The sequence below is a fragment of the Caenorhabditis briggsae genome (genome assembly GCF_000004555.2).
Source record: "Caenorhabditis briggsae complete genome, chrV, whole genome shotgun sequence".
Classification (NCBI taxonomy): Eukaryota; Metazoa; Nematoda; class Chromadorea; order Rhabditida; family Rhabditidae; genus Caenorhabditis; species Caenorhabditis briggsae.
The window spans coordinates 216,722-242,825 of NC_013488.2; the positions used below are offsets into that span (position 1 = coordinate 216,722).

General features: G+C 37.1%; 7 protein-coding genes across 7 annotated transcripts; 6 read left to right on the plus strand and 1 right to left on the minus strand.

Annotated features, from left to right (window-relative positions):
- Window positions 1-3,283: 3,283 nt before the first annotated feature.
- Window positions 3,284-4,635, plus strand: Cbr-ceh-24 (the record flags this gene model as incomplete). The annotated part of the gene is given in 8 exon segments (XM_045236462.1): window positions 3,284-3,298; window positions 3,403-3,553; window positions 3,728-3,882; window positions 3,885-3,930; window positions 3,975-4,168; window positions 4,214-4,341; window positions 4,388-4,472; window positions 4,528-4,635. Coding segments are annotated over 8 exon segments (882 nt in total).
- Window positions 4,636-5,346: 711 nt separating this feature from the next.
- CBG11476 lies at window positions 5,347-6,025 on the minus strand (the record flags this gene model as incomplete). Its single annotated transcript, XM_002635187.1, has 2 exons — window positions 5,347-5,488; window positions 6,015-6,025. The coding sequence occupies 2 exons, from the start codon at window positions 6,023-6,025 to the stop codon at window positions 5,347-5,349; spliced, it is 153 nt and encodes a 50-aa protein (XP_002635233.1).
- Window positions 6,026-8,367: 2,342 nt separating this feature from the next.
- Window positions 8,368-10,955, plus strand: Cbr-sel-10 (the record flags this gene model as incomplete). Its single annotated transcript, XM_002635186.1, has 10 exons — window positions 8,368-8,463; window positions 8,526-8,593; window positions 8,636-8,732; window positions 8,915-9,049; window positions 9,103-9,248; window positions 9,297-9,809; window positions 9,857-10,082; window positions 10,133-10,315; window positions 10,602-10,743; window positions 10,792-10,955. The coding sequence occupies 10 exons, from the start codon at window positions 8,368-8,370 to the stop codon at window positions 10,953-10,955; spliced, it is 1,770 nt and encodes a 589-aa protein (XP_002635232.1).
- Window positions 10,956-11,695: 740 nt separating this feature from the next.
- Window positions 11,696-13,174, plus strand: Cbr-hpo-31 (the record flags this gene model as incomplete). The annotated part of the gene is made up of 5 exons (XM_002635185.2): window positions 11,696-11,745; window positions 11,791-12,043; window positions 12,089-12,206; window positions 12,250-12,608; window positions 12,653-13,174. The coding sequence occupies 5 exons, from the start codon at window positions 11,696-11,698 to the stop codon at window positions 13,172-13,174; spliced, it is 1,302 nt and encodes a 433-aa protein (XP_002635231.2).
- A 363-nt stretch (window positions 13,175-13,537) lies between these two features.
- On the plus strand, window positions 13,538-15,958 carry Cbr-nrf-5 (the record flags this gene model as incomplete). Its single annotated transcript, XM_045236463.1, has 8 exons — window positions 13,538-13,679; window positions 14,178-14,479; window positions 14,528-14,932; window positions 14,988-15,175; window positions 15,222-15,314; window positions 15,359-15,488; window positions 15,532-15,606; window positions 15,659-15,958. 8 exons carry the CDS (start codon window positions 13,538-13,540, stop codon window positions 15,956-15,958), a joined length of 1,635 nt encoding a protein of 544 aa, XP_045094519.1.
- Window positions 15,959-16,263: 305 nt separating this feature from the next.
- Cbr-str-165 lies at window positions 16,264-17,958 on the plus strand (the record flags this gene model as incomplete). The annotated part of the gene is made up of 8 exons (XM_002635183.1): window positions 16,264-16,455; window positions 16,502-16,589; window positions 16,976-17,078; window positions 17,122-17,256; window positions 17,300-17,441; window positions 17,496-17,627; window positions 17,673-17,850; window positions 17,894-17,958. 8 exons carry the CDS (start codon window positions 16,264-16,266, stop codon window positions 17,956-17,958), a joined length of 1,035 nt encoding a protein of 344 aa, XP_002635229.1.
- Window positions 17,959-19,034: 1,076 nt separating this feature from the next.
- Window positions 19,035-20,246, plus strand: Cbr-srx-129 (the record flags this gene model as incomplete). Its single annotated transcript, XM_002635182.1, has 3 exons — window positions 19,035-19,272; window positions 19,326-19,478; window positions 19,882-20,246. Coding segments are annotated over 3 exons (756 nt in total), but the record flags the coding sequence as incomplete, so codon positions are not given.
- Window positions 20,247-26,104: the final 5,858 nt, after the last annotated feature.

Genomic DNA, 26,104 nt, shown 5'->3' on the forward strand with positions numbered 1-26,104 from the left:
AATTCAACAGGGCAGATTACTCTGAAAATGTATAGTGGGAGTTTAAAAGGTGGCTATGAGATATGAAGACAAAAGGATCGTTGCTAGACCCAAATGTGATGTTTTGAGCGAATACAACTAGAAGATAAAAAATTCCAATGTTTAATTTTTTCGAAAAAAATTGGTTTGGAGTAGGAAATATGATTAGCACTGTTTTTAAATAGTATAAGTTATAGATGGATATAACAATGAAAACTATAGCATACTTGTGGTATAGTGACAGCAACTTCGCTGTTTACCAAACTTTTTATATTTCAGATATTCCAGTGACTCTCAATTTAGTGCTTATTCTGGAAGTTTTGGCACTTTTTTGGTTTCAAGCGGCATACCTCTTTTGGATCATTTATTTTAAAAAATTGCGAGCAATAAAATAAACCTTTAGTTTACTTTTGTCGATGTTCTTTTCAGAATTTTTCATACTTCCCTGTTTTAATAAAGATTATGAAACAGAAGTGATGTTGCTTCTTGCTACCAAAATGGTTTAGGATTTTGAAACGAGTATCAATGGTTTTTCAGGTGTTTTTCGTTTTTAAAGGCAAATTTTGTTTCTAATATTAGTACAAAAATCTATCAGATCCCTGACACGACATCCAAATTCAAAATTTTCAAACTTCCGGAACGTCTTCTTCTTCCTCATCACTTGACACCCTCTTTCTATTCACTAAAGTCTCAAGTGCTCAACCGCCATTGGTATCAAAGCGATCCTAACGAGCCACTACCCGTATATCGAGATGGTCCCTTTTCGAACAATTAGGATTACCCTTTGATAATTGGACAAGAGAGTGTGAGAAGCGAAGAGACGAAGAGACGAGTTGGGTACTTATCCGGTAATCAACAAGTGTTTGGAATACAATGAAATGATTTGGAGAAAGGAGGAGGAGCCGGAGAAATGCATTCAGGTTTCGATAATTTTGTGTTTTATCCTATAACACTCTCGTCTAAAATTGCCGTTTTATAAATCTTAAATTTTATAAATCTTTTCATTAAAAAAATAAAAAATAAATTACAACCCATTAAAATTTCATAACTCCATAAAAACTGAGCAATTTTTTTGTGCTGAGATTACGTCCTAAACTCTCGATTGCTGCAAATTTTTCAAAACCCCACAAATTTCGGAAAACCAAAGTTTTCAATCAAAGCTTGGGAAAATTATTTCTGAACAAAATATTCAAAATTCGAGATTGCGATTTTAAAAAAGTTCAGAAATTAACCATCGTTTTAAAACTAGATAACCTTCCACAAGTTTTGCAGAATTTGGATTTTCAGCGGAAACCTTTTCATAGCAAATACCACAAATTGAAACCTGGTGTGCTCCAGTTGATTCCGAGTATTTGAAGTTACTAGGAAATGAGTTTTGTAGCTTTCATTAATAAAGTAAAAAACTGACTATGAGAAATTCCTACATTTAAGGTTACGGTAGTTCTCGTTGTGGGACGTTCGGCCATGGCCATATTAGTATCTCTTCCATATCTCCAATTATTTTGCAATAGAATGGTTTTTAACTTTCTAGAATACCAAAAAAGCCTTTCTGATTCATTCTTTCGGTTTTTTCAAACTCATCTGAAGTTTTTCTAAAGCCCAGTTTTTTTTAAAATTCACGACTATAAACTTCGTTTCCGTTTTAAGAACCGTTTTTAACTTTCAAAAGTCACTAATTCTTCCCTCTTCTTCCCAATAAACTGCCACTTTATTCCATCCAAGCTCTTCTCTATGTCCTAAATGTCAACTGAACATATGCAACATATGTGTCAAAAGAGCTCTTATTTCGGATCCTCCAGAATCTTTCCCACCTTCCAAAAAACGCCCTCCTCTTTCTTTTTTCTAATCTTCCGATGCTTCTGTTCCGGAGCCAGTTCGAAGAGCTCTTCTCATATTCTTCACTTTTTGATTGGCGAGCACTTTTGTGAAGGATCTCTCTACTGTGGGAACCGCCCGACGCATATCATGGGGGAGGCTAACAAATAACACTCCTGTTTTTTTCATTCTCATTCGTAGTTTGATTCTTCCTTAACTTTCCTATATTCCTCCAAATCGTTAAAGCCGACGGATTACTGTAGCTTCTCCATTTTCGCTACTCAAGAGTGTAAGTATCTCTTGATAACTGACTCTATTGTCCGGCTGAAAAGAGAGGGATCGTCAACTTTCTTTCTGAATTTCTTTCGAGTGCTCTTCTTCGTCTTCTGAAGACTCTTGATTGGGGTCTCCGGAAGGATGAGGAAGGAAATAGTGTGTGAGACGAAGAGAGGCAGTGATAAAAGAAAAGTGAACAAGTTGGGACCAGTGTCTCAAAAACGTTTTGAGTGATCTTTCAATTTTTCCAAAATCTCGAGTCGATCTGAAACTTCTTTTGGTGTTTTCAAAACCATAATTTTCTGCTGCTTGCAAAAATTCTGTATCAATCGGTAACCATAAACCCTCATTCTTCCATTGTAAGCCTTCAGTTGACAAGACTCACTTTAGGAATCTAGCCTCCTTCTCATCCGTTTAGAGTCCGTGTCGACAACGACAATCTACGATTCTTATGAAATTACGCACCGCCCGTGTTTGGTGGCAAAGTCTTCCTTCATTCGAACCGGAATTCGATTTATAAGCTTTCCGAATAGAAGATGATACGGTAGCTGTGGGGACACAAACCCAATAAGACAAAAGAGAAGAAGTTAGTGGCTGAGCTGAAGCGGCAATCAGTGGAAGAGAGACGAAACTGAGAACGAATTTGAAGATCCGCCTCTTTTGTTTTGAAGAAACAAGGAGAGACTTCACAAAACCAAAAGCACACTAAATTCTCGTTTCCGAAATACTATTGAGCTTCAGAAGCGATTCTGGTAGACGGAACAACCGAGGTGTTTTAGAATCTGTTCTTTCTAGTTTTTTAAAATCCCTATGTGGAAAAATGCGGAGAAAGAGTCCTGTAAATTATTTTTCATTATGAATTGTACTAAAGAATCCTATTTTTCTAGATGCCTAGGAAAACAATAAGAAGCTGTATTCAGAATAAGTTGTTTTCCTAGTTTACTGTTTTCTGCGAATTGTTTTGAACGCGAAACTACAGCAATAGTCTACAGCAGTATCAGATTCAGTTTCATGAAAAAATTCTGGTTCTTGGAAAAGTTCCCCGAAATTCTCGACTTACCCCATCTTTCTGTGATCCTAATTTTTAATTCGAAACTTCATCATTCAATATTTCAGGGTCCCTATATAATCTTCTGGTTCTTCGTCTGGATTCTCAACCCCCACAGCCCAAGAGATGAGCGAAAAAGAGGTACAGTAGTCCCAGACTCTTCCCACTATTAGCCCCGCCCATTTCTGTCTTGGTCCCAACCAATCCTTAGAAGATTGTCACATCTAACTTGTTTCCTCTTTCAGTCACCATCTCCGCAACATAAAAAAGATGAGGTGGTGGATGATACGGAACAAGAAACAAAAGATTCTGAAGATGATGCTACCAAAAAGATGAAGATCAAAGAAGGCTCAAAGTTCACCATGAACAGTATTCTATCCCCGTTGGAGAGCTTAGGTAAGTCGATTCTCCCCCGACTGAATTTGTTTTTTTTTTCTTGTTTCTCTCCATCACCAAAGATTCCCGCTTGAGTCTTGAATCAAAAGCAATAATGGGTGTGAAGTGGTTGCTCAAGGAGTCTCTTCACTTCTTTCTCCTTTTACTATCTCTATAAAATTCGTTCGATTGCAGCTCGTGTACAGCAACAACTACTCAAAATGGCTGCCGCACAGTCCGGATTCGGTGGAAATGGATCTGGAGGAAACGGAGCCAATGGCTTCCCGTATCCGGCTAGATTTGCAACTAATTGTTTCAGTGGTCCTTTTCCTGGATACAATGGATCACAGGCAATTGGTATAATGGAAATGATGCGAGATTTGCCGCGGCTGCAGCTTGTAAGTGTTCATAAAATTTTTGGAATCAGATCTTCGATTTTCAGTGCTTCCTTGTGCTATTGATCCTGTACGATCTGCAATCAATCACCAATTTTCAATGAGCCAAAGAAGAAAACGAAGAGTTTTGTTTAGTCAAGCACAAGTTTATGAATTGGAACGGAGGTTCAAGCAGGCTAAATATTTGACAGCTCCTGAAAGAGAGCAACTTGCCAATTCGATTCGTTTGACACCTACACAGGTATAAAAAGCAAGAGATAATCAGAAGATTTGATTATTTTTCTAGGTCAAAATCTGGTTTCAAAACCATCGATACAAATGTAAACGTCAAGAGAAGGAAAAAGCAATGAGTGGTTTGGGACATGGTGACGATGGATGTTCTCCTCCTCCAGGTGATGATGACGATGATGATGAGTAAGGTTTACGAAAATATCTCTCTATCCTTACATCGAATTTTCAGTAAGTATTCAATTGAAATGGATGATAAGGATGATGAGGAAGAAGACGGTGCAAAACCAATGCTGAAATCAAATGGGGTATTTGGGGTAAGTTGCATTAGTGACTTTCTAGATTTCTATCTAAATATTTCAGAACTTCCAACTACCGTATCCCAGCCCTGCAAACGCCGCAGCAGCCGCTGCCGCTGCCGCCTTCAATTTTCAATTCGGAGCTCAAGGACCAAATCCAGCATATTTCATGCGTTGGTGATTTTTCACTCTGATTCTTACTTTCTATGTTTGCGATCTCTTTTTGCTTTTTTTTCGGTCAGATGTTCTAGAATAAAAAATTTATTGAAAGCGCTTTAAAAGTCTCTGATAGTGCTCATCTAAGTGAGATGTATCGAATTGAAAAATTAGATAATCAAAAAAGTAGATTTTATGTAGGTACTCCCGGACTTCATTATCCTCAAGAACTTGTTTTTCAGCTTGTAGTCGACCGGGGGATTTGTATGTTCCGTGAATCGTTTCACCCGCTGAAAAACTGATTTTGAAAAAAAGACAGTGATTTTAGAAAAGTTACTCATTGATTCATTAGAGATCTTGGATATCAGATTGTCTGGAACCCCTTTTTGTTTTAATATATTTGTGAGTTCAATGATTGCAGATTCTCGTTTCTGGTAGTCTGCGCCAATTTTGATAAGATGGTATTCAGAGAATGTTTGGTGTAGGTTACAATTCCTAAAAAATGTATTATGACATTTTGGAGAAACAGATTCTTTTAAATAGCACCTTACCAGGACATCGGCGCAGCATGTTTATCCACTAAAGATGACGTAGACTCATCTGGATTCTTCTCATAATTTTTTAGACTTTTATACACATTTTTCACAACACATCTCATATCATCTCTGCAATCCCAACATCCATTATCACTAGAAGTTTAACATTAGTCAAAGTTTCCAACTCTATGCTCTCACTTTTAACAAATATGTAGATAGAAGGAGATGAACCTATCGAATGGATCTCTGATAAATGCAAACTTTGTGAGGTTTTGAAACTTCGAATCCGAATCCACAATATTTTGAGGGATGTGAAAGTTTTGGTCCTTATGGGAGCATACTCTGAAAAGTTACTTTATTTCAAACTTTAAAGGTGGGGGGACATGAAAAAAATGTTCTCGAAATTCCGTTCAAAGATGCCCCTCGAGGAGTTGAACTTGTGAGGGCGATGATTGAGGGTGCGGCGCCGCAACCGACTGAGCCACGCGGGCAAAGAGAAAAGGGTACGCCCGATTGCATACATAAAGGCGAGGACGACAGCTGTACGCAGAGTGACATTAAGCGTTGTACACCGTGACGGTAGAATGCATACTCTAGCTACAAAAAAACTACGAAAAATCTCCTGTCCCCCCACCTTTAAACAATATAACAAGTAGTGAATTTCAAAATTTTTAATTTTAACATCAAAGTACTGAAATTTCAAAAATTTTTGTGAGCCACGTGAATCTTTCGAATCTCCCAAAAGATGGACCGTTAACTTTTTGGGAGCAACGTGTTTTTTCAACAAATATAACAGAACTATTAACACTTTCCGAATATTTTTCCCAAAATTAAAACTTTTGAAAATCACTACTTGTTATATCAGTACCTTTCAGACATCCAGGTGTCATTTAAAAATCTCTCTTGATTTAGAAACTCTGTTTCATTGTGTACCAGACACATGATATTAATTAAAAGTTGAGACATTGATTTGCGAATTCCACATGATTAAATATTATATTTTGGAGGAATCTGAAAACCAAACTGAACCGGTTTCAACAAACGACTTCTTACAAATATTATGCTTGTCTGAGAAAAAAAAAGGTTGAGACGCAGAGAAAAAGTGTCTACGTCTCCACCGTTTGTGTGCTATTTAGGCTCTCCGCTTCGATATCGCTACCGTATTCAGACTGCAAAAAATACTCTCTAACCTTTTTTTTTCTCAGACAAGCATAATAAGTCAGATCGAATATTGATGTAAGGAGGTATCAACCCTGTTGAAAAATAAAGATCTCTGAATTGTTTAGTTTGTGCTGTGAATCCATAATAATACATTAGAACCAAAAAATTTACAGCGAATGCTCGAAGGATGATTTTTCGTTTTACCCTGAAAATTTAGTACAGGAACCTAGTGGACTACGGTAACCTACCCTTCCTCTGATTTTCTCAAAATTTGCAAATTGTTCAATAAAAGCACTGCGGCTGGACTTGATCATCTCATCTGATGTCCTAAAATGGTATTGGAGTACGGTCGTTTCTGTTTGATATGAGATGGATACAACTGGAGAATGTGCGCGTTGTTTGAAAATGCAAACATTTTTGGAAAATCGGTGAAAATGGAGAGAGAAAAGGGGAAGATCAATGGCAAACATGGAACATCAAATACGGATTGACAATCATCATAAATCACATCCTATTGTGTTGGTCTCGGTTGAACTTTTGAAGAGCAAGGTAGCATGGAAACGATCGAGTCGGAACTGTGGAAGATAAGCGGCTTTGACCGTGGCCAAATGTTTCACGACGACAACTATAGTAACCTAAAAATATTTATTTTCCTCGTTGTTTACTGATTTTCGTCGATTTTTGTGTTATTTTCCCCAAACAAGTCTTAAAATTAAAAATTCTGACAGTGAAAGAAATTGACTGAAGAAGTAAAATTTTTTAGGTTACTGTAGATCTCGTCGTGGAACCATCGGCCACGGCCACCGGCGTTTCTCTTCCACCGCTTTTTTTTTTTGTACCAAAATAATAAGTTTCGTGTCAATTCCTTGTTCAATCCCCAAACTATTGCACATTCACAGTTTCTTTCCCGGTATTCACTCTAAGCCGCATTTTTTTACAGAATTAGATAAATGTTTTTTAATTTTTGAAAAAAAAATCTCTAAAACTTTTTGCAGACGGAACAGTTTTCATTGTAAGATATAGACAAATAGATTGAAGGGACGCATCAAATTTTACTCATTATCTCGTATTGGACACTGCAAACAAAATAAATTAATAAAAATAATTTGTATTATGAAAACAAGGGACGAACAAAATAAAGTGACTCAAATGCTGTTTTTTTTTCGAATGGGCACTCTACTTACTATTGCCTGGGAATGAAAACAAGAGAGATGTGTCATAATATTTGCAGAAATTCGCTTCTCAATTGAGGACCGCGACATGTCACACAATTACCATAAAGAAAACGCTGCAGATGGTCCTGAAGACATCCCGGTGTTTAAAAGTGTTTGAAAAGCACATTCGAATGATTTTGTTATAGCTTCTTTTCTGGAATGGTGCCTCTAATTGAAGGGCACTCCGTGCTAGACAGGCACTCCTCGAATTGCGGTTTTCGTGGTGGACCTCAAAAAATATATTGCTAATGTGCCCTTCAACTTTACAGACCGGTCATTTTTACTTCAGTTTCTCCATCAATCCTTTTCATTATTTTGCGACTTCCAAACCAACTTCTTTTCCCTTTCTATCGCTTTTTGTTTTAATAAATATCAGAAAGTAAATCTTCCTTCAGTCAAAAAGCCAATAAGCTTTTATATTATCTTCATCAAATGATATTTTCCCCAGTCGACATTGATCGACAACAGAATGCCAGCTGTCGTTAGTCAGAATCGCAAATCGAACACCTGCTCTTTTTTCCTTTTCTTCTGAATCACCCCTTTGAATGTTTCGTTCATTTCATGAATATAGTATAAATTTTACACAGACGCAGATTACAATTATATCGCTGATTTTTATTGAAAAAAGTATTTATAAAAAGAACACCCTTTTTATTCATAAAACCGCGGATTTCCTCACCTCAAATGCGCCAGTGGATCTATGGCGTACTCTTGTCTTCTCTTTGGCGCAAAACTTGTTCAATCCTCTGTCACTTCAGTTCTCACGAACACTGCCGGTTTTGTCGATTACAATATTAAATATGAACAGCTTCCTCAAAGCATCTAAAATATGAAAATTTCAGTCATATGTGGCCTCGCAATGATGTCCAAATGGACGAAGGATCGATGACGCCAGAAGACCAGGAACCGGAACCTGCCATTGATCAGGACATGGAGTTCGATGTAAGTACAACTAGGCCAGATGCTTCAACATTTTCTTCATTCGAAACGTTGCATTTGTTTAGGTTAACTTGGAAGAAAACTCCTACAGCAATGGCTCTGGCTCCAGCTACAATGCTGACAAGCTATCATCGTATGTTCGAAATCCAGCCAGAAAACGAGCAAAAAGAAATAGTTCCAGCCCACTTCAACATAAGTTGGACTTATCCGCTTCACCGACACAGAATAATGAAGCGAATCCACGGGTTGAACATTTGGTTGCATTATTTAAGGTAAACAGGAAGTGATGACCCATACCCGGCGATAATGTTAACAGCGCTATCGATTTTTGCCGGATTGGCGAAAACTATCATTTTCGTTCAGTTATATAGCGATGTATGACGATAAATAACGAATGCATGGAGGAACGATGTTCTATTGATTTTCAAAGCATTCCATTAGTAGAATTTTCCAGGACCTCACTGTTGCTGAACAGATGGAAGCTTTTGCCCGGCTGGTTCAGGAATCCAATATGTCAAACATCCGTCAAATGCGAGCTATCATAGAACCTCATTTTCAGAAGGATTTCCTTTCTTGTCTACCCGTAGAGGTATTAGGAATAGATGGGAATCTGATATTACAATTTGATATTTTTTTTTTCAGATTGGCATCAAGATTCTACAGAATTTGAATAGCACAGATCTAATGAAAGTTGCGCAAGTGTCGAAGAATTGGAAAATGTTGTCAGAAGTGGAAAAGGTTTGGAAAAGCCTTGAGGATAGAGGCTTCAAAAATCTACTTGAACCAAGGTCCGATTTCATAACCTTTTGGTCAAAACTTTATAAAAAATTTTCCAGTGATCGCACTCGAGGTGCCTGGGAAGCTACTGCCGTTATCCCTGGTGTAAATATTCCTGATCACGTAAACCAATGTGAAATCAATATCCATAGACTGGTGAAGCTCCTAAAGTATGGACCGATTTACGAGCGCTCCGCGGACAAGTCTCGTTATCTTCGTGGCGAAAAAATCGAGAAAAACTGGCATTCAAGACCTATTATGGGATCAGCTATTCTTCGAGGACATGAAGAACATGTAATAACATGCATGCAAATTCACAATGACTTGTTGGTCACTGGATCTGATGACAATACTCTGAAAGTGTGGTCTATTGATGACGGAGAAGTCAAGCACACTTTGAACGGTCACTCTGGTGGTGTTTGGACATCTCAGATCTCTCAGTGCGGTCGATATATTGTCAGTGGATCCACAGATCGCACTGTTAAAGTATGGCGCGCTGAAGACGGCTTTCTTCTTCATACACTTCAAGGACACACGTCAACTGTTCGCTGCATGGCGATGGCAAATACAACGTACCTTTTCGTTGTTATTCATATAATTGTAATTCAACTGATTACAGATTGGTAACTGGATCTCGCGACTGCACTTTACGAGTTTGGGACATCGAGACAGGACTCCATGTCAGAACTCTACAAGGTCATCAAGCGGCCGTGCGTTGTGTGCAGTTTGATGGAAATATTGTTGTCTCGGGAGGATATGATTTCACTGTGAAGATATGGGATGCTTTCTCTGGAAAATGTCTCCGGACACTGATTGGGCATAGTAACAGAGTTTATTCTCTCCTCGTTAGTTTCTTTTTGTGTTATCAATGTATTTTAGAATTCGCTTGTTTCAGTATGAAAGCGAGCGGTCGATTGTATGCTCTGGTTCTCTAGACACATCTATTCGCGTTTGGGATTTCTCAAGACCAGAAGGTCAGGAATTGATAGCGTTTCTATCAGGACACACTTCATTGACATCTGGCATGCAGCTGAGAGGAAACATTCTCGTGTCATGTAATGCTGATAGTCATGTGAGGGTGAGTTATGGTTCAGAAAGACACTACCCTATTAATTGTTTGAACGGTAAGCATGTATCAAGATCAGTTCCATTTTTATAAAAGTGCTTCTGATGTTGCTGTTGTATGGTACATCGCCAGCTGTTTCTACAGTGATCGGTTTCCGATGTCAAACAAAGGTGTGCGCAACGCATCGCTAACATGATTTTTGAAAGTGACAAAAGAACACAAAAATCACAAAAAGCATAATTACAGTATGCCAGTCTTTTGAAATTCTATTTGTGGAACATACCAATATGTATTTCAGGTTTGGGACATCTACGAGGGAACGTGCATTCACATTCTTTCGGGACACCGCTCTGCAATAACTTCACTCCAATGGTTCGGCAGGGGTTTGGTGGCCACCAGTAGTGACGATGGAAGTGTGAAGCTCTGGGATATCGAACGAGGTTTGTGTACTTCATTTTTCATTTTGTGCACAGTTGAACTCTTTCCAGGCGTGCTCATCCGTGATCTCGTCTCATTAAACTCGGGTGGTAACGGAGGATGTATATGGAGACTTTGTTCCACCCAGACGATGCTCGCGTGTGCAATTGGCTCTCGTAACAATACCGAAGAAACCAAAGTGATCCTTCTTGATTTTGATGCTAATCATCCATAAATCGCTTAGCTGGTTCCTTTTATAGGAACAGCTTTGTATATTATCTTCCCCTCCAAACTACATCACACTTACTTATCATATCATGGAGTATAATCGCCGTCTTTTCTTTCTCAGTATTCGAATTGCCAGAAGTCTCTTCTATGTAACTTGATCCATGAGTCCCCTTCGCTTTTATTCCATCTTTTGGTTTCCCCCATATCTCGGGTTTTTTTTAAATTGCTTCTCAAAATTTACTACTGGATTTTAGAATTGATCCTCTCTCTTTTCAACTGAATTGTATCCAAATCCTGATGTATGTTTTTGTGCTTTATTCTATGTCATATAATTTCTCCGTTTTATTCCTTTCCGTTGAGCTTGTTCTCCGTTTTAGTTAGTGCCTTTCTGATTTATCATTGTGAAAAAACTAGTTAAAAGTTTTTCTCAAATCGCCAAAAAACGACAAACCGTTTCTTTGCCCCCGGCTTTCCGTCCAACCATGCCATTGTCATGCAACCTTTTTTCCGTAATAATAATATCCCAAGTATGGTGAAAATCGTCTTTTGCCCCAAATAAACCCGAGTGATGATAGTTCTAAACACTTGTCAATATTTTGAAGTTCTTATCTGCCTTGAGTAGAGATTGTAGTTTTTTTTCAGAAAAAAAGTGAGAATTGTATGAAATTCAGTTGGAGAGCTCCCGTAATCCTTCACCGAACCATCAGAAAGTATTCAGAAAGCAAGCTCAAGTCACCCGCTTACATCATGGATCCAATTGAGCCGAAGCTTATGAAAATAGATAATGAAGATTTTCGGTAGAGTATCGAAACTCAAAAAACTGGACAATTTGAAGTTTTCAGAGCTCTTTTCACCCCGCAACTCTTGAAGCTCCGAGATTTATTCGCCAAACGAAACTACGAACTTCGAATCGCGGGCGGTGCAGTCCGCGATCTTCTAATGAATATTCGACCAGCTGATGTTGATTTTGCAAGTACTGCAACGCCAACGCAAATGAAGGAGATGTTCGAACAGGAGAACATTCGAATGCTTCATAAGCGAGGAGAGGAACATGGAACGATTACTTGCCGAATTGATGAAAAGGAGAATTTCGAGGTTGGAAAAAGAAGTAAAAAGAATAAGAAAAAAACAATTCTTCAGATCACAACACTTAGAATTGACGTCGTCTGTGACGGAAGACGTGCGAAAGTGGAGTATACCACTGACTGGCAACTCGACGCAAATCGTCGAGACCTCACTATCAATTCCTTGTTCCTCGGTATCGCTTTCTTTTAAAAGCATGTCAATCTTTCCATTTCCAGACCTCCATGGAAACGTTGTTGACTATTTCGGCGGTATCGGAGACATCGAAACTCGTCGCGTGGCTTTTGTTGGAGACGCCCGTCAACGCATCCAAGAAGATTATCTTCGAATTCTGAGATATTTCCGATTTTTCGGACGTATTTCCAACTCACCAGACCATGAGGCAGACACTATTCAGGCTATCATTGATAACAAAGATGGAATGAGTGGAATTAGCGCTGAAAGAATCTGGACTGAATTGAAGAAGATCGTGATTGGAAGAATGGCAGATGATGTTGTGAAAGCGATGATTGAACAATGCGAGTTGCAAAAGTACTTGGGCTTGCCTGAAGAATGCAATATTACAAGATTCCGTCAGGTATTGATATGTAGCAAAGCAATACGTTAAAGTTTCTGTTTTAGATCTTCAAGCGTTTCCCAAAATCCGTAGAGCCTATGACAATGGTTGCTAGTCTCTGTGAAGGTGTAAAGCAGATTGCACAGTTTCATAAAATAACAAAACTATCAAACGACGAACGTTTTCTAGGAGAATTCATCTTAAGAGAGCGAGAGGCCGCATTGGAAAACATGAATAACGATGACTGGTGGATCGATCGAATGGTCGATTTGGAAGTGCGACCTGGTCACGAGAACCTTCCAGATCGTCTCCGCCTTCGACTTGTTCAACTTGCAAGAAGTGTTTTAGCTGATGACGAACGAATCGAGATGCTCCAGAAATTCACACCTCCACAGTTCCCGATCACAGGGCGAGACTTGATGGAAGCGGGCGTTCGAAAAGGCCCAGGAGTGAAGAATGTTCTCATCTACCTCTACGAATTGTGGAAGACATCCAGGTTCACATCAACCAAAGAAGAGCTTCTGGAGCGGGCCAGAGACTCGGATATACCAGATTTATCCAAGAAGCCGAAATCTCCGATGCATTAATTTTTTTTGTTATGTTTTCTGTTGCTTTATCTGTTCTCAATTTTCCGGTATTTATAAACAAAAACACCTCTGTTCTGTTCGCATTCCCAATATCAATCGATCCCCACATTACACTGTGCTCTCATCATGTCTTCTTCTTCTTCTTCTCCCACCCCAAGGGGTCACGACTGGAGTCTGATTAATCATAAAAATACATCCGTCAGCTGGTCTGAACCCTCCGCCTCTTCTGTGATCTTTCTCTTCGATCAAGATGCGAGAGCACTTTGGACCACAAAAAACCCTGGACTCGTCTCGCAGATTCGGACTTTTTTGTGCTTCTTTGACTCAGTTTCGATTTCATTTTAGTATCATTTTGCAGAAGAGATGTCACGGAATTCGTGTATCTATTCCGTGATTTTTCTGTTGCTATCCATCGGGAATTTCGCCGCAGAGAATTCCGAAGAATCTCATCAACCAGCTGGAATTTATGTCAGATTGAATCAGAAGGCGGTGGATTATGTAGCAGGTTTGATTGGATATTTTGGTTTCGATAGATGAAAAAAAAATTAATATAGAAATGATTAAAATTATTCTGTGTTTTGGTGCAGATTTGATTGAAAAAACACAAGGAAATTCCGGAATTTTGTTTAGGGATTTTTGGAAAATATTTTGTTTTCTGGTATTAAAATTGGAGCTTGTTTTGTTGAAACATAACTTAAAACACGACGAAAATCAGTGGAAAAATGAATTTAGAAAATAAACATGTTTGTAGATTACTGTAGTTGTCGTTGCGGGACCTTTGGCCATGGCCAACGGTGTTCCTCTTCCACAGCTCGGATTGTTTGGTATTAGCATAACGTCTTGGTGCAGAGTAGATAGAAAATGTAAAAAAGTTCCAAAACATTATTCAAGGATTTTTGAAAAAAATTATTTCAGAAAGAACACCATACATTTTCCTGAAAAAACCATAAACCTTTTCTACAAACATCAAAAATCAAAAACCTTGTTGTCTATTATTTTCTAGATCTGGCTTCTGATGCTCTCCCAGCGATTCTTAACAACCTGAGCCCACCAGATATCAAAACTGACATTGCTACAATTTCGAAACTTCACATTTCGAATGTGGCCAAACCGAATATCAGTGCAAAGTTTATGAATGAAAAAGGAGTCGCCTATAACATCACTTTGGCCTCTTTCCGCGCGAGCGCTTATGCAGAAATCAGTGTTTTCTTGTGGACTTATGAGGGAGATTTCACTGCAGAGCTCAAGGAGCTCTCGATCCAATCCGAACTTCATTTTGACTATAACGAAACTACCACCGTGACGGTAAATCGAATCAATAAGGGAAAGAATGAATCTACTGTATGTTTTTAGGCTCCAGTGTGCAATGTGACTCAATCGGAGGTTTCATTAGTGTTCCCACCGGGATCCGGTTTGGCTTCTCTCCAATCAGAGATCAAGGGACAAATCGTCTCTGCTATTCGCGACGCCGTCTGTTCCACTGCCGTTGATGCTTTGACTTTTGTCATGGCTCAGAAACCAATTCCACCCGAAAGTCCGAATTACGAGAAACCGTCTGGAGGAGATCCAAACGGATTCAGTGTTGCAGAGCTAGGAGTATCTTTGTGCAAGCCGGATTCTTTGAAAGACGATGATACTGAAGAAGTCTCCACTACCACTGCTTCTCCAGACGATAATTCCACGTCTACTGGTGAAGATAGTTCACCTTATTGGGGAGTTGACTTGTCTGTAAATCATCCACCAACATTCACTGATGAGGTACAGTATACTACAGCACCATAAAACAACAAAGTTGTCTGACTCTTTATTCCAGGACATGATCATCGGTCTTGATGGAGGAATTATGTTCAATGGCTGGAAGGCTGGATCTGCTCATTTACCTCAAGTTCTGAACAAGACCAGATTAGATAAGAAAATGGTTGGAATCCTTCTATCCGAGTACATTCCAAACACCCTCTTTCACCACATTTATTTGTACGACCTTGGAAATTTCAGACATCGGTAATGACTTATTCAAAAAGGTGATAATCTCATTTTTTATTTTCAGATACACCCCCGGATCCCTTCCAAAGATCCTTCAAAAGCTCTCCAGAGCAGTCTGCTCAAAGTGCTACGTTGAAGTGTCTGCAAATTTGACAGAGTGAGCATTTAGCTGTAGCAGGTGGTAGAAATAGAGAATTCCAGGCAACCAAAATTACAAATCGATGCCAACCTGGGAGCCAGAGTTCAGTTGTCTGGAAATGTTTCAATTATGTTCCGTGGAAGAGAAAAGCTTCATGATGTGTTGTACGCCAATACCAAGTTGCATGTGACGGTAAGAAGACGATAATAGGCAATCTCTGAAACCGAATTTGCAGCTGAAACCTACAGTAAGACACTCGAGAGTTTTTGGAGATGTGTCGCTGACCAATGTGGATGTCAATGTTTTTGATGTGCGTTCTAGAAAATAACATACATCCTGAAGTTCTGAATTTTGAATTTCAGCTTGGTCTCGGTGGTCCACTCGCTGCTCCAATCGAGAAACTCTTCTCATTCGTCGTGCCACGTGTCCTCTGGCCTCAAGTCAAGAAGCGTCTTCGCTTCGCTATGAACCGTCGTGGTGTCAAACTTCCAATCTTCTGCGGCGTAGAATTAGAACACACCGAACTGGATTTCGTTGATCATGCTGTTCTTCTGAACACGGACTTCTCATTCGACTTACCACTCTTTCTGTCTAAATTCAAGAGATATCTGGAAGTGAAGAGCAAGTTCAACCCAAATCTGCCCAAATATGTGAATGTCTGATTTATTTTCTCTTCATCTTTTTGAATTTTTTTTGTTATTCCAATAAAAAACCTGTCTGACTAAACAGTGACGAAAATTAAGCTCTTGACCATCCGAAGGAAACCAAGTATACAAAACTTTGGCTAATTTCCTACTAGGAAATTGCTTTTTTGTTTGAGACTCTGAGAATCGAAAGAAAAACATTGAGGCACAAACTGATGACTTTATTCATGTTCACTCTACGCTTTTTGTTCTCCAAAACATATTTTTCAGATATTTTTTTTTCAGAAATCACCATTTCGTTACAAACATCTTTTTCGTCACAAATGTCAAACTACGAGTGTCTGAAGGTTTTCGTACAATGGACTTCCTTTTTGTGTTCTCTCGTTTTCAACTCAATTCTTATTTTTCTCATAATCACAAAGTCACCAAAGAAAATGGGAAACTATCGGTGGCTTATGATCTACTTTTCCTGTTTTGCCATCTTTTTTTCAACTTTGGATATGATTGTGGGACCGGTGAGGGAAAACAAGATATGTTAATCGGGAAAAAGAGAAATTTTAGTTCATTCATGCTCATGGAACAAGCGCGTGTCTGTTGATGAGAAGAAGTGAACCTGAAGACGTTGCAAATGTTCAGTATGTACTTTTAAGTAAGTGGAATGAGTAATTAGAAAAATGTGATTTATTGACTCTAACTCTGTTCACTAAACTGTAAACACTCTGATAGAATACTTTCCAAATCGTCTCCGTTGAGCCCATGTTCTCATTTTCTGTAAAAAATATCGAAAAATCGGTCAACAGACAAAATGTTTATCATAATCTCAAACATATTTTGTTAGTTCACCACTTTTTTTATGTCTTACACAGGAACAGAGATAAATGGATTTAACGTTGAAAGACAGGGAGGTCATTAAACTTGAGTGTTTGGAGTATGTTTTTTTTTCAACGGACAACTTTTCCCAGTGATGTCAGGAAACAATTCGAAATACAAACTTTTTGAGTCCTGTTGATATAGAATACTTTGAAAAGTTTTCAGTGAAATTGAATCAGTATTTTACAGTACTTCTTTGTTCTTGCTTCGGTGTGACCATCACTTTCTTTGCTATTCATTTTGTCTTCAGGTATTTTGCACTAGAAAGGTGAACTACCCAATCTTTTTCAATTACTAATAACTATATTCAGAAGAGGTCGAATCGCCTACTTCGATGGTAAATACTTCCTTATATGGCTAGCCATTCCTGTGGTCTGTGGGACTGTCTGGGGCCTAGCCCTCCACTTTTTTGTCGGACACACTGATGAGACTACGGAATACTTGAGGTAATAGAAATTATGAAATTAAAAATTGAAAAGTTTGTTGTAGAGAAAACATCCTCTACCATTACAACTTGAAAATGAAAGATGTGATCTACGTAGGTGCTTTCTATTGGAGAACTCTAGAAAACGGAAAAACGGAACTAGTGATCTCTACTGCCATAGCTGCTGTAATAATGTTTTCTATAAAGGTATGACTCATTTTATTTGAAAAAAAGTAAGAAATATGTTTTAATGTTCTCCAGGCAACATCGATTTCCGTTGTCTGTTATTATGGTTTCCTAAGCTACCGACGAATTTCTGAATTGCCACAAGAAGGGGAGTCGGCGTTTACCAAGAGTTTACAAAAACAATTATACAAAGCACTAGTTTTACAAGTGATTCAGATTCATTAAGAATTATTTGAAAACAAGAATTTCCAGGCAATGATTCCGATTCTTTTTATGTATCTTCCGATTGGAACATTTCTAATGTTACCTGCTTTTAACGTCAACATTGAATCATTCAGTAAATTGGCAACACTGTTCTATGCAGTGTATCCAGCTGTGGACCCACTTCCATTGTTTTTTGTAATCGATAACTACAGATATGCTTTGAAAGGTGAATGCAATCAAATCTTAAAAAAGACTTGAAACATTTTCAGAGGTTTTCCATGGATGTTCTCAAAAACCAGTACGAGTTTCAGGCACAGAAAATTCGTTGACATAATTTCAAAATTTCGAACTAAACCTTTCGATATTGCGTTTCCTTGAATAAAGTTTTCGTTCGATCTATTGATCAACACTCTGAACATTGAATCCGCATATGACACACGACAAAATTCACCTGGCATATTTTAAAAATCATGAAATAAGAGTTGAGCATAAAATGCTTCCAGAAATTAATTAAATCAAGAAACAACGTTTTCAATGTTTAAAAAACTCATGAAAGTTTTACCGTATTTTCTCAAATAGCAGCCCACCCTAACCGTCAACTTTAAGCTCAATTATCATGATTCCTGAGAAAGATATTAAAATTTTGTCTACTGATAAAATGTTGGTGATATTAGGATGAATAATTTATCAGTTGATACATTTTGATATCTTGCACGTAATTCAAAATAAATGAGCTCAAAGTAGACGGCTTGGGTAGGCCTATATATATATATATATATATATATATATATATATAATGCTCATATTCAATGCTCATTTGGAATTTAGATTTTCGGGTTTTTACGAATGTCGTTTTTGGAAATCTGATTCCTGACACTTAATGAACTTTTTTTTAAATTTCATGTTATGCATGACGTGTTATCATACAGCTGAAGATTTTAGTGCCTCCTACACTTGCAACAACCGGAATAAGACAATGTAGTCAGCGAACCGCCTTTTTCCAGATTTTTCCATAACTACAGTTTAAATTATTTCAGCTGTCATTTTGTTGTAAAAATAGTGAAAAAAATAAAATAGTTGACAAGTAGAATAATCAGACATCATACCAATGTGTGATTAGGTTCTCTACTGATTGAATTTTGAGAATTTCTTTCTGTTTTTTGTCGCTACTACCCTCAGGCTTTATTCTACTTGTATTTCAGTTTTTTCTTAAGTTTATTGGTCAATAAATCAAAATTTCTACTGTTAACAATGAGCCAAGTGTGGCACCAGATGAAGGACAAGGAGAAGATATCCCAGAATTGCCAGCGAGTGATCTTATGGCTCCTGGTTTCTATTGGTTCGCACTTATTTCTTGTTTGATTGTAAGTTTTTTTAAAGATTCAAAGCATTAATTAAAACTTTCAGATAAGTATTTTCGGGTCTACTGTAAACTTTTATCTTTTTTATAAATTTTTAAAACGAGATGGAAAACCAAACGGTTTTCAAAAAATCTGCCTCGTCAAAACTTTGCCAAACTTTGTGATTTGTTTTGCGTTCTTACTTTGGGTTGTTCCAGTTACTGCTTTAGATTATACTTATAGCCAATTACCGTATCGATTAAATAGTATTATTGGAAGTCTAGCAGGATCATGGGCTTATCTTTTCAGTAAGTAACTATCACAAGAAGAAAATGAAATTAAAAAAAAACACATTGTTCAGCTCCATTCCTTCAAGTCAGCCTGTCATGTAACAGATTTTATGTGCTATACTTTCCATTTGGGATCAAAACTTTAAAGCGAGTTCCAGTTACCAATATATCAATTGTCTTGTCAATACTGATAGTATCATGTGTTTGCTCTGTTGGATTACAAGGTTAGTTATAGAAACACTTATTCAATCAAATTTTATTAAGTATAAAAGGGTAAACGATTGAAAAGGCGATGAGAACATAAATGAATTGTTGTCCGATATAATTTGAATTTGGTAGATTAGACTGAAAATAGTAGTTTGATCGAATGAAACTTTCCGTTATTGGGTTATTCATACTTTTTATTTTCATTCCTTATTCCTTATTCCTTCTTCCGGATTTTCAAAAATTTTATTCCGCTCATCTCTGCTACCGACTGTGCCATCAACTATACTGAGCGAGAGCAGCAACTATTGTACACCGTTACGATAGAATACATATCCTAACTACAATAATAATTCCGAAACATCTCCTATCCCCTCCTTTTAAATACATTTTCAATGTACTCACATTTTTTAATATTTCCAGAAACCTGTGGCTACGTGTACGATCCAAATTTCTTCTGTTGGCGTCCGGAAGGTCTTCCATGTTCCGACCAGCTAGCCAAGGTGATTTTAGCCATGATTTACAGTATTACTTTTTCCTCGAACGTCTTCAATGTACTAACTGGAGCACGTCTTTTGGTGAACAAAATGGTTGGAATGAATCAGCAAGAAGCATCTAGAAGAAGAAAGCGATGGATGATAATGTTCACTCAAAGTGTTATTCAAGATTGTTTGCACCTCGTGGATATTATAAATGCTACTTATCTATGGGAGCTGAGTGATGAGCTGTGGTTCCAATTTTTGTTTTTGACACTTTCATTTATTATAATTTATACACTCGATGGGTAGGTTTAGAAATGTGTTACAGATCATCGGAAGTTATGTTTCAGAGTAGTGATGTTTATATTTAACTCTGACATACAACCTGCTTGGTTCCGAAAAGTTATCCAAATGCAACCGGCAAAAAGTGGAAATGTAATTATAGTGGCTTCAAAAGCATCAACTTCAAATAGTGTTCCTCAAGTACGATAATTTGGTTATAATTAATGATTTCTATAAAATGAATGTTACAAATCGTTGTCTGTCAAAAAAATTTCCAGTTTTCTGAAAATGTCCCAAATCGAAATTCAGTTCATATACTAATTCATAGACCTTCTTGAAATTAAAATGTTCTATCTTGAAGTGTTTTTCTTCTACCAACAATTCATACTATGAATTCTAATATCGATTTCGTCCCGCAGAAAATTAAATTCCCCGCAGTTATTTTCATTCTTGTTTGGATTGTCTATGATTGACTCACTCTACACCGGACATTTAATTGAATCTGTCACACATTCAAATTATCGAAATATAACAAAGATCCTGATTCATAAACTCAGTCAAAAACAATCCACCTAGATACCGCAGCAGTCTGCTTTATCGTTCAAGATTCTTTCTACCACTGAAATTGCCCCTCTAGTTGCCGAAGGAGACTATGAAACTCCTGAAGATGGTCCCCTATTCTCTCAAGAATTTTTCATTTTCGCAGTAACATTTTGTTTTATTGTGAGTTAGAAATTTCATTCTATAGTTGAAACAATCAGTTTTAGACAAGTTTCCTTGGCACAATCTGTAACATCTTCCTCCTTTTGAAGTTCGTGAAACTAAATCAAAAATCAAATGGGTTTCAAAAAATTTGCCTAGTGAAGACAATTCCAAATATCATTGTTTGTTGCTCTTTCTTATTTTGGGTCGTTCCACGGACAATTTTTCGTTATACCTATGATGACGTTGCTTACTGGTTGAACAGTTTTATCGGAGCCATGGCAGGAACATGGGCGTATGTTTTGAGTAAGTGGTGGGAGAATTCCAATTATTACTATAAAGTATTTTTCAGCTCCAATCCTTCAAGTATCAATGTTCTGCAATCGATTTTATGTATTATATTTTCCATTTGGTATAAAACCTGTGAAGAAACTCCCAATGACCTACTCGGCGATAGCCTTCGGAATTGTAGTAGTGTCAGTACTAGCAATTTTTTCCTTTCCTAGTAAGTTGAACCAAGTTCTATTACCAAGATCCGATATCATTGAAACTTTCAGAAGGATGCGGCTATGTTTTTGACCCAGAATATTTTCAATGGATACCTGAAGATGATGTATGCGCAGAAAGTATTAATAGGATCGTAATGTTCACCATATTCACAATCACAGTGATTTCTAATAGTTTCAACGTTGCTACTGCAGCTCGTCTTGTGATGAGTAAGGTGGTGGGAATGACAAAACAAGATTCATCGAGAAGAAGAAAACGATGGATGATTATGTTTGTGCAGGTGACAGATTTAATAAAAAATCGTAAAATATAAACATTTTTTAGAGCGTTCTGCAAGACTGTCTCCATATAGTGGATATTATAAATGCGACATACATTTATGACTTAAGTGATAAACCATGGTTTCAGTTTTTGTTTTTGACATTATCTTTTATACTAATTTATACTCTGGACGGGTGAGGCGAAATTCTGGTATAGGGTGTAATGGGCCCCTATTTCAGGTTCATTATGCTAGCATTCAATCAACAATTTTTGCCAACGTGGTGCAGAAAAGGTGCAAATGGAGCGAAAACGTGTCATGGTAGTGTCATGGTAGTGACTTCAAGAGTATCGGTTTCAACAATTTCATGAAGATACATAATCGAAAACATTTTTTGATTTTTTCAATAAATTGAAAAAATTTTGTTTGAATTGTTTCCTGTTTCAAAATATAACAGTTTTCTGAATGTGTGCTCTAGCAAATTCGGTTCGTAGATTTATTCAAAGATCTTGCTCAAATGGATTTTTTCGTCTCTGCATGTTATGAATTTTCATACGTCTTTTTCGTTGAGAGGAAAACATTATTTACCAGGAGTTGTTTTCATTCTTGTTTAAATTGTCTTTAATTGAGTCACTCCACCGCGGAAGTGTAATCGAATCTATCACCCACTCGGTTTATTGAAAAAGAGAATCCCGTAGGCAGTCTGCTGTTCAAGATTCTTCCTACCACGGATATCCCTCTTCTTGCAGAAGGGGACCATGGTCCACTCTTCTCCCAAGGATTTTTCATCTTCGCAGTTTATATTTTGTTTTAGTGTGAGTTCGAAAAATTCCATCCCAGTTGGACCAATCAGTTTCAGACAAGTTTTCTTGGCACCATCTGTAACATTTTCCTCCTTATAAAGTTCGTGAGTCAAAATGAAAATGGAAATGGGTTTCAAAAAATTTGCCTAGTGAAGACAATTCCAAATATCATTGTTTGTTGCTCTTTCTTATTTTGGGTCGTTCCACTGACAATTTTTCGTTACACCTATGATGATGCTTCTTACTGGTTGAATAGTTTTATCGCGGTTATGGCAGGAACGTGGGCGTATGTTTTGAGTTAGTTGTAAAAAGACTACCATCATCGATGTAAAACTTTCCAGCTTCAATTCTTCAAGTATCAATGTCCTGCAATCGATTCTATGTATTATACTTTCCATTTGGTATAAAATCTGTGAAGAAACTCCCAATGACCTACATAGCGATAGTTTTCGGAATTATAATAGTTTCGTTATATGCCGTTGTATCCATTCCTAGTCAGTTGAACTTACCGATTTCGATTATCAATAGATTAGAATTTACAGAAGGATGTCACTATTTTTTTAACCCAGAGTATTTTCAATGGTTACCAGAAGAAATGAATGCGCAGAAAATATCAATAAGATGGTGATGCTAACCATACTCGCGAATACAGTGGTTTCTAATAGTTTCAACGTTGGTACTGCGGTACGTCTTGTGATGAGTAAGATGGTGGGATTGATCAAAGCAGATTCGACCAAAAGAAGAAAACGATATATGATAATGTTTGTCCAGGTTGACAACTTAAAAAAACAGAAAGGTTTTTAAAAACATTTTAGAGTGTTATGCAAGACTGTATTCATATAGTGAATATTATAAATGCAACATATTGGAAAATTGAATGAACAATTATGGTTTCAGTGTTTATTTTTAACATTTTCTTTTATACTCATTTATACTCTGGACGGGTGAGGTGAAATTCGGTTAGGGTGTGTATCGAGTCGCTGTTTTAGGTTCATTGTGCTGGTGTTCAATCAACAATTTTTGCCAAAGTGGTGCAGAAAAGGATCAAACGGATCAAAAACAAAGAGTGTCAAAGTTGTGACTACAAGATTATCGGCTGCTGAAATTTCAAGATGATGAAAAATCGAAAAATTGCTTTGAGTATTCCAATAAACTAAATAAAATTTTGTTTGAAAACCAAATGAGTTTTCTTTTTGACAAAATCAAATAGATTGTTCGAAATGATGTGAAAATGAATAAATCCCCAAGCGTTTGCATGATTCACAGAATTGGTTGTTTCTTATTAGCTATGGTTTCAGCTCATTATTCTGATAATATTTTTTATTGTTCTAAGTTTGATAGATGGGTTAGATTTTATAATACTTTCATAATATTCAACTTTTAGTTTATTGTTAGTTATGTTCTTTTAAAATTTCAAAGTTAGACCAAAATTTTGCAAATTTCCTAGAATTCAAATGAGACAGGGTAATTACTGAGTTGTAATATGATGTGTCTTTGTTCAGAATTTTCGATTTCGTTCATTTTTCCTTTTTTCTTTTTTTCACAGAATGCTCTCCACCTAAGAAAATTTAAAGATTATGGCTGAAAATTTCAAACATCTCGATGATTTATAATACATTCTCCTTCAAAATTTCGAACGCGAACCTTGAAAAAAATTCAACACAACTCTTGAAATTGATTTTACCTTGCATATTATTGTTCGAAGTAATTGTTCGATTTCTTGATTGTTTCCTAATTAAAATTCGTCATAACCAGAAAACTTGCAAACGAACCTTTGATTAAATCTGAAAATATATCTAACTTCAAGAACAAACTGATTTGGTAACACATTTTACCAATAAATAAAATCTTAAAAAGTTGTATTTGGTTCTTTTCGGAGAAAACGGTTCCAATCAGACTTACTCAGAAAACCGTATTCCCGAATTTTTGAATTCGGTGCCATTCTTGTATGTTCTCATCAAGACGTTTCAGCCTAAACTTCAAAAAAAGAATGTTCTGGATGCCAGTGAAAAAAGTAAACCTTTTGCTGATATTTGAGAATTTATGTACTTTTTGACATAATTTTTTTTTCTGGAGAATATTCGGTTATTTTTGTATGTACAGTGTGCTTAAAATAACCTTTTCGGTCACTAATGTAGAGCTTCAGAGGCTGAAGTTTAGCCTAAGCCAATAATTTTAAACCAGAAAACAAAATATTCTGAAAAATTTCAGTTAAAAATTTATTGAAACTCAATTGTCAGCAATTTTTTCCCTTCGATCGCTGAAATATATTTCTCCGTTGAAGCAAATATAAATATTTCTGATTTTTCGAATGGCGGTTTTCCGAATAAGCCTGATTGGGGCCATTGTCGAAATTCTTGTAAATCGTGGTCCTATGGTGTGACCGGCAGTACCGGATTCGGACCATTCTTCCCGGAAAAAGCCGAAAAGTGTCTAGAAAAAACGTATTACTAAACAAAAACTTTATCAAAACCTTCGAAACAATTTGAGATAGGCCCAAATTAAAAATTTTTTAAATTGAAACAATTTTGCTAAACTGTGTAGTACCGTAGTTCGTAAATCGAAGTGGCGAAGTGCTGTTAAAATGGTGCATAACTGCTGTGAAAGTATAGGAGAACGCACAGATTCAGTACAAATACATGCATCTCGACAGCTGTGGGTTCGGTATCAAGATTCAGGGTCCGTGCTGTACTGTTGTTGAACTGACCAACTTGTTGCATACAGTATTTTTCTGTTGGACTTCTATTTTTCAACTTCCTTCTCAGGAAATTACCAAAACTAAAATCACAAAAAAATTTTTGAAAAATGAAAGAAAATATCTGTTATAACCGAATAGACGAATCGTACTGTAGGAACTGCACAAACTGAACTGCACGAACTTCTATTAGAGGGTGCGCTTCTATTAGTGGTGGATTTCTATTAGAAAAAATACGGTAACTGTGGAACAGGTAATGCGGCCGCTGTGGTTTTTTGCTGAGTAAGCTATTTCGAAAACATCGCGAACACAAGACTGATCAAAGTCAATAATTGAGTTACTCCGTACCGAACATGTAGTCGAATTTGCCACTTATTCGATCAATGGAAATACGAAAATGTTTCTCATAGACTTTTCAGACCAAATAAGCATCAACGTAGGCAGTGCTATCTACCACTGAACTTGCCCCTACACTTGCAGAAGGAGACTGTGAAATTCCTGAAGATAGTCCACTCTTCTCTCAAGGATTTTATATTTTCGCAGTTACATTTTGTTTTATTGTGGGTTCGAAATTTCGTTCCATAGTTGACACAATCAGTTTTAGACAAGTTTCCTTGGCACAATCTGTAACATCTTCCTCCTTTTGAAGTTCGTGAAACTAAATCAAAAAAAAATCAAATGGGTTTCAAAAAATTTGCCTAGCAAAGACACTTCCAAATATTATCGTTTGTTGCTCTTTCCTATTTTGGGTTGTTCCACTAACAATTTGTCGATATACCTATGAGGATGTTGCTTACTGGTTTATCGGGGTTATGGGAGGAACGTGGGCGTATGTTTTGTGTTAGTTACAAAGACATTACCAATACTCTTGGAATCTGCAAAATTTTTAGCTTACATTCTTCAAGTATCGATGTCTTGC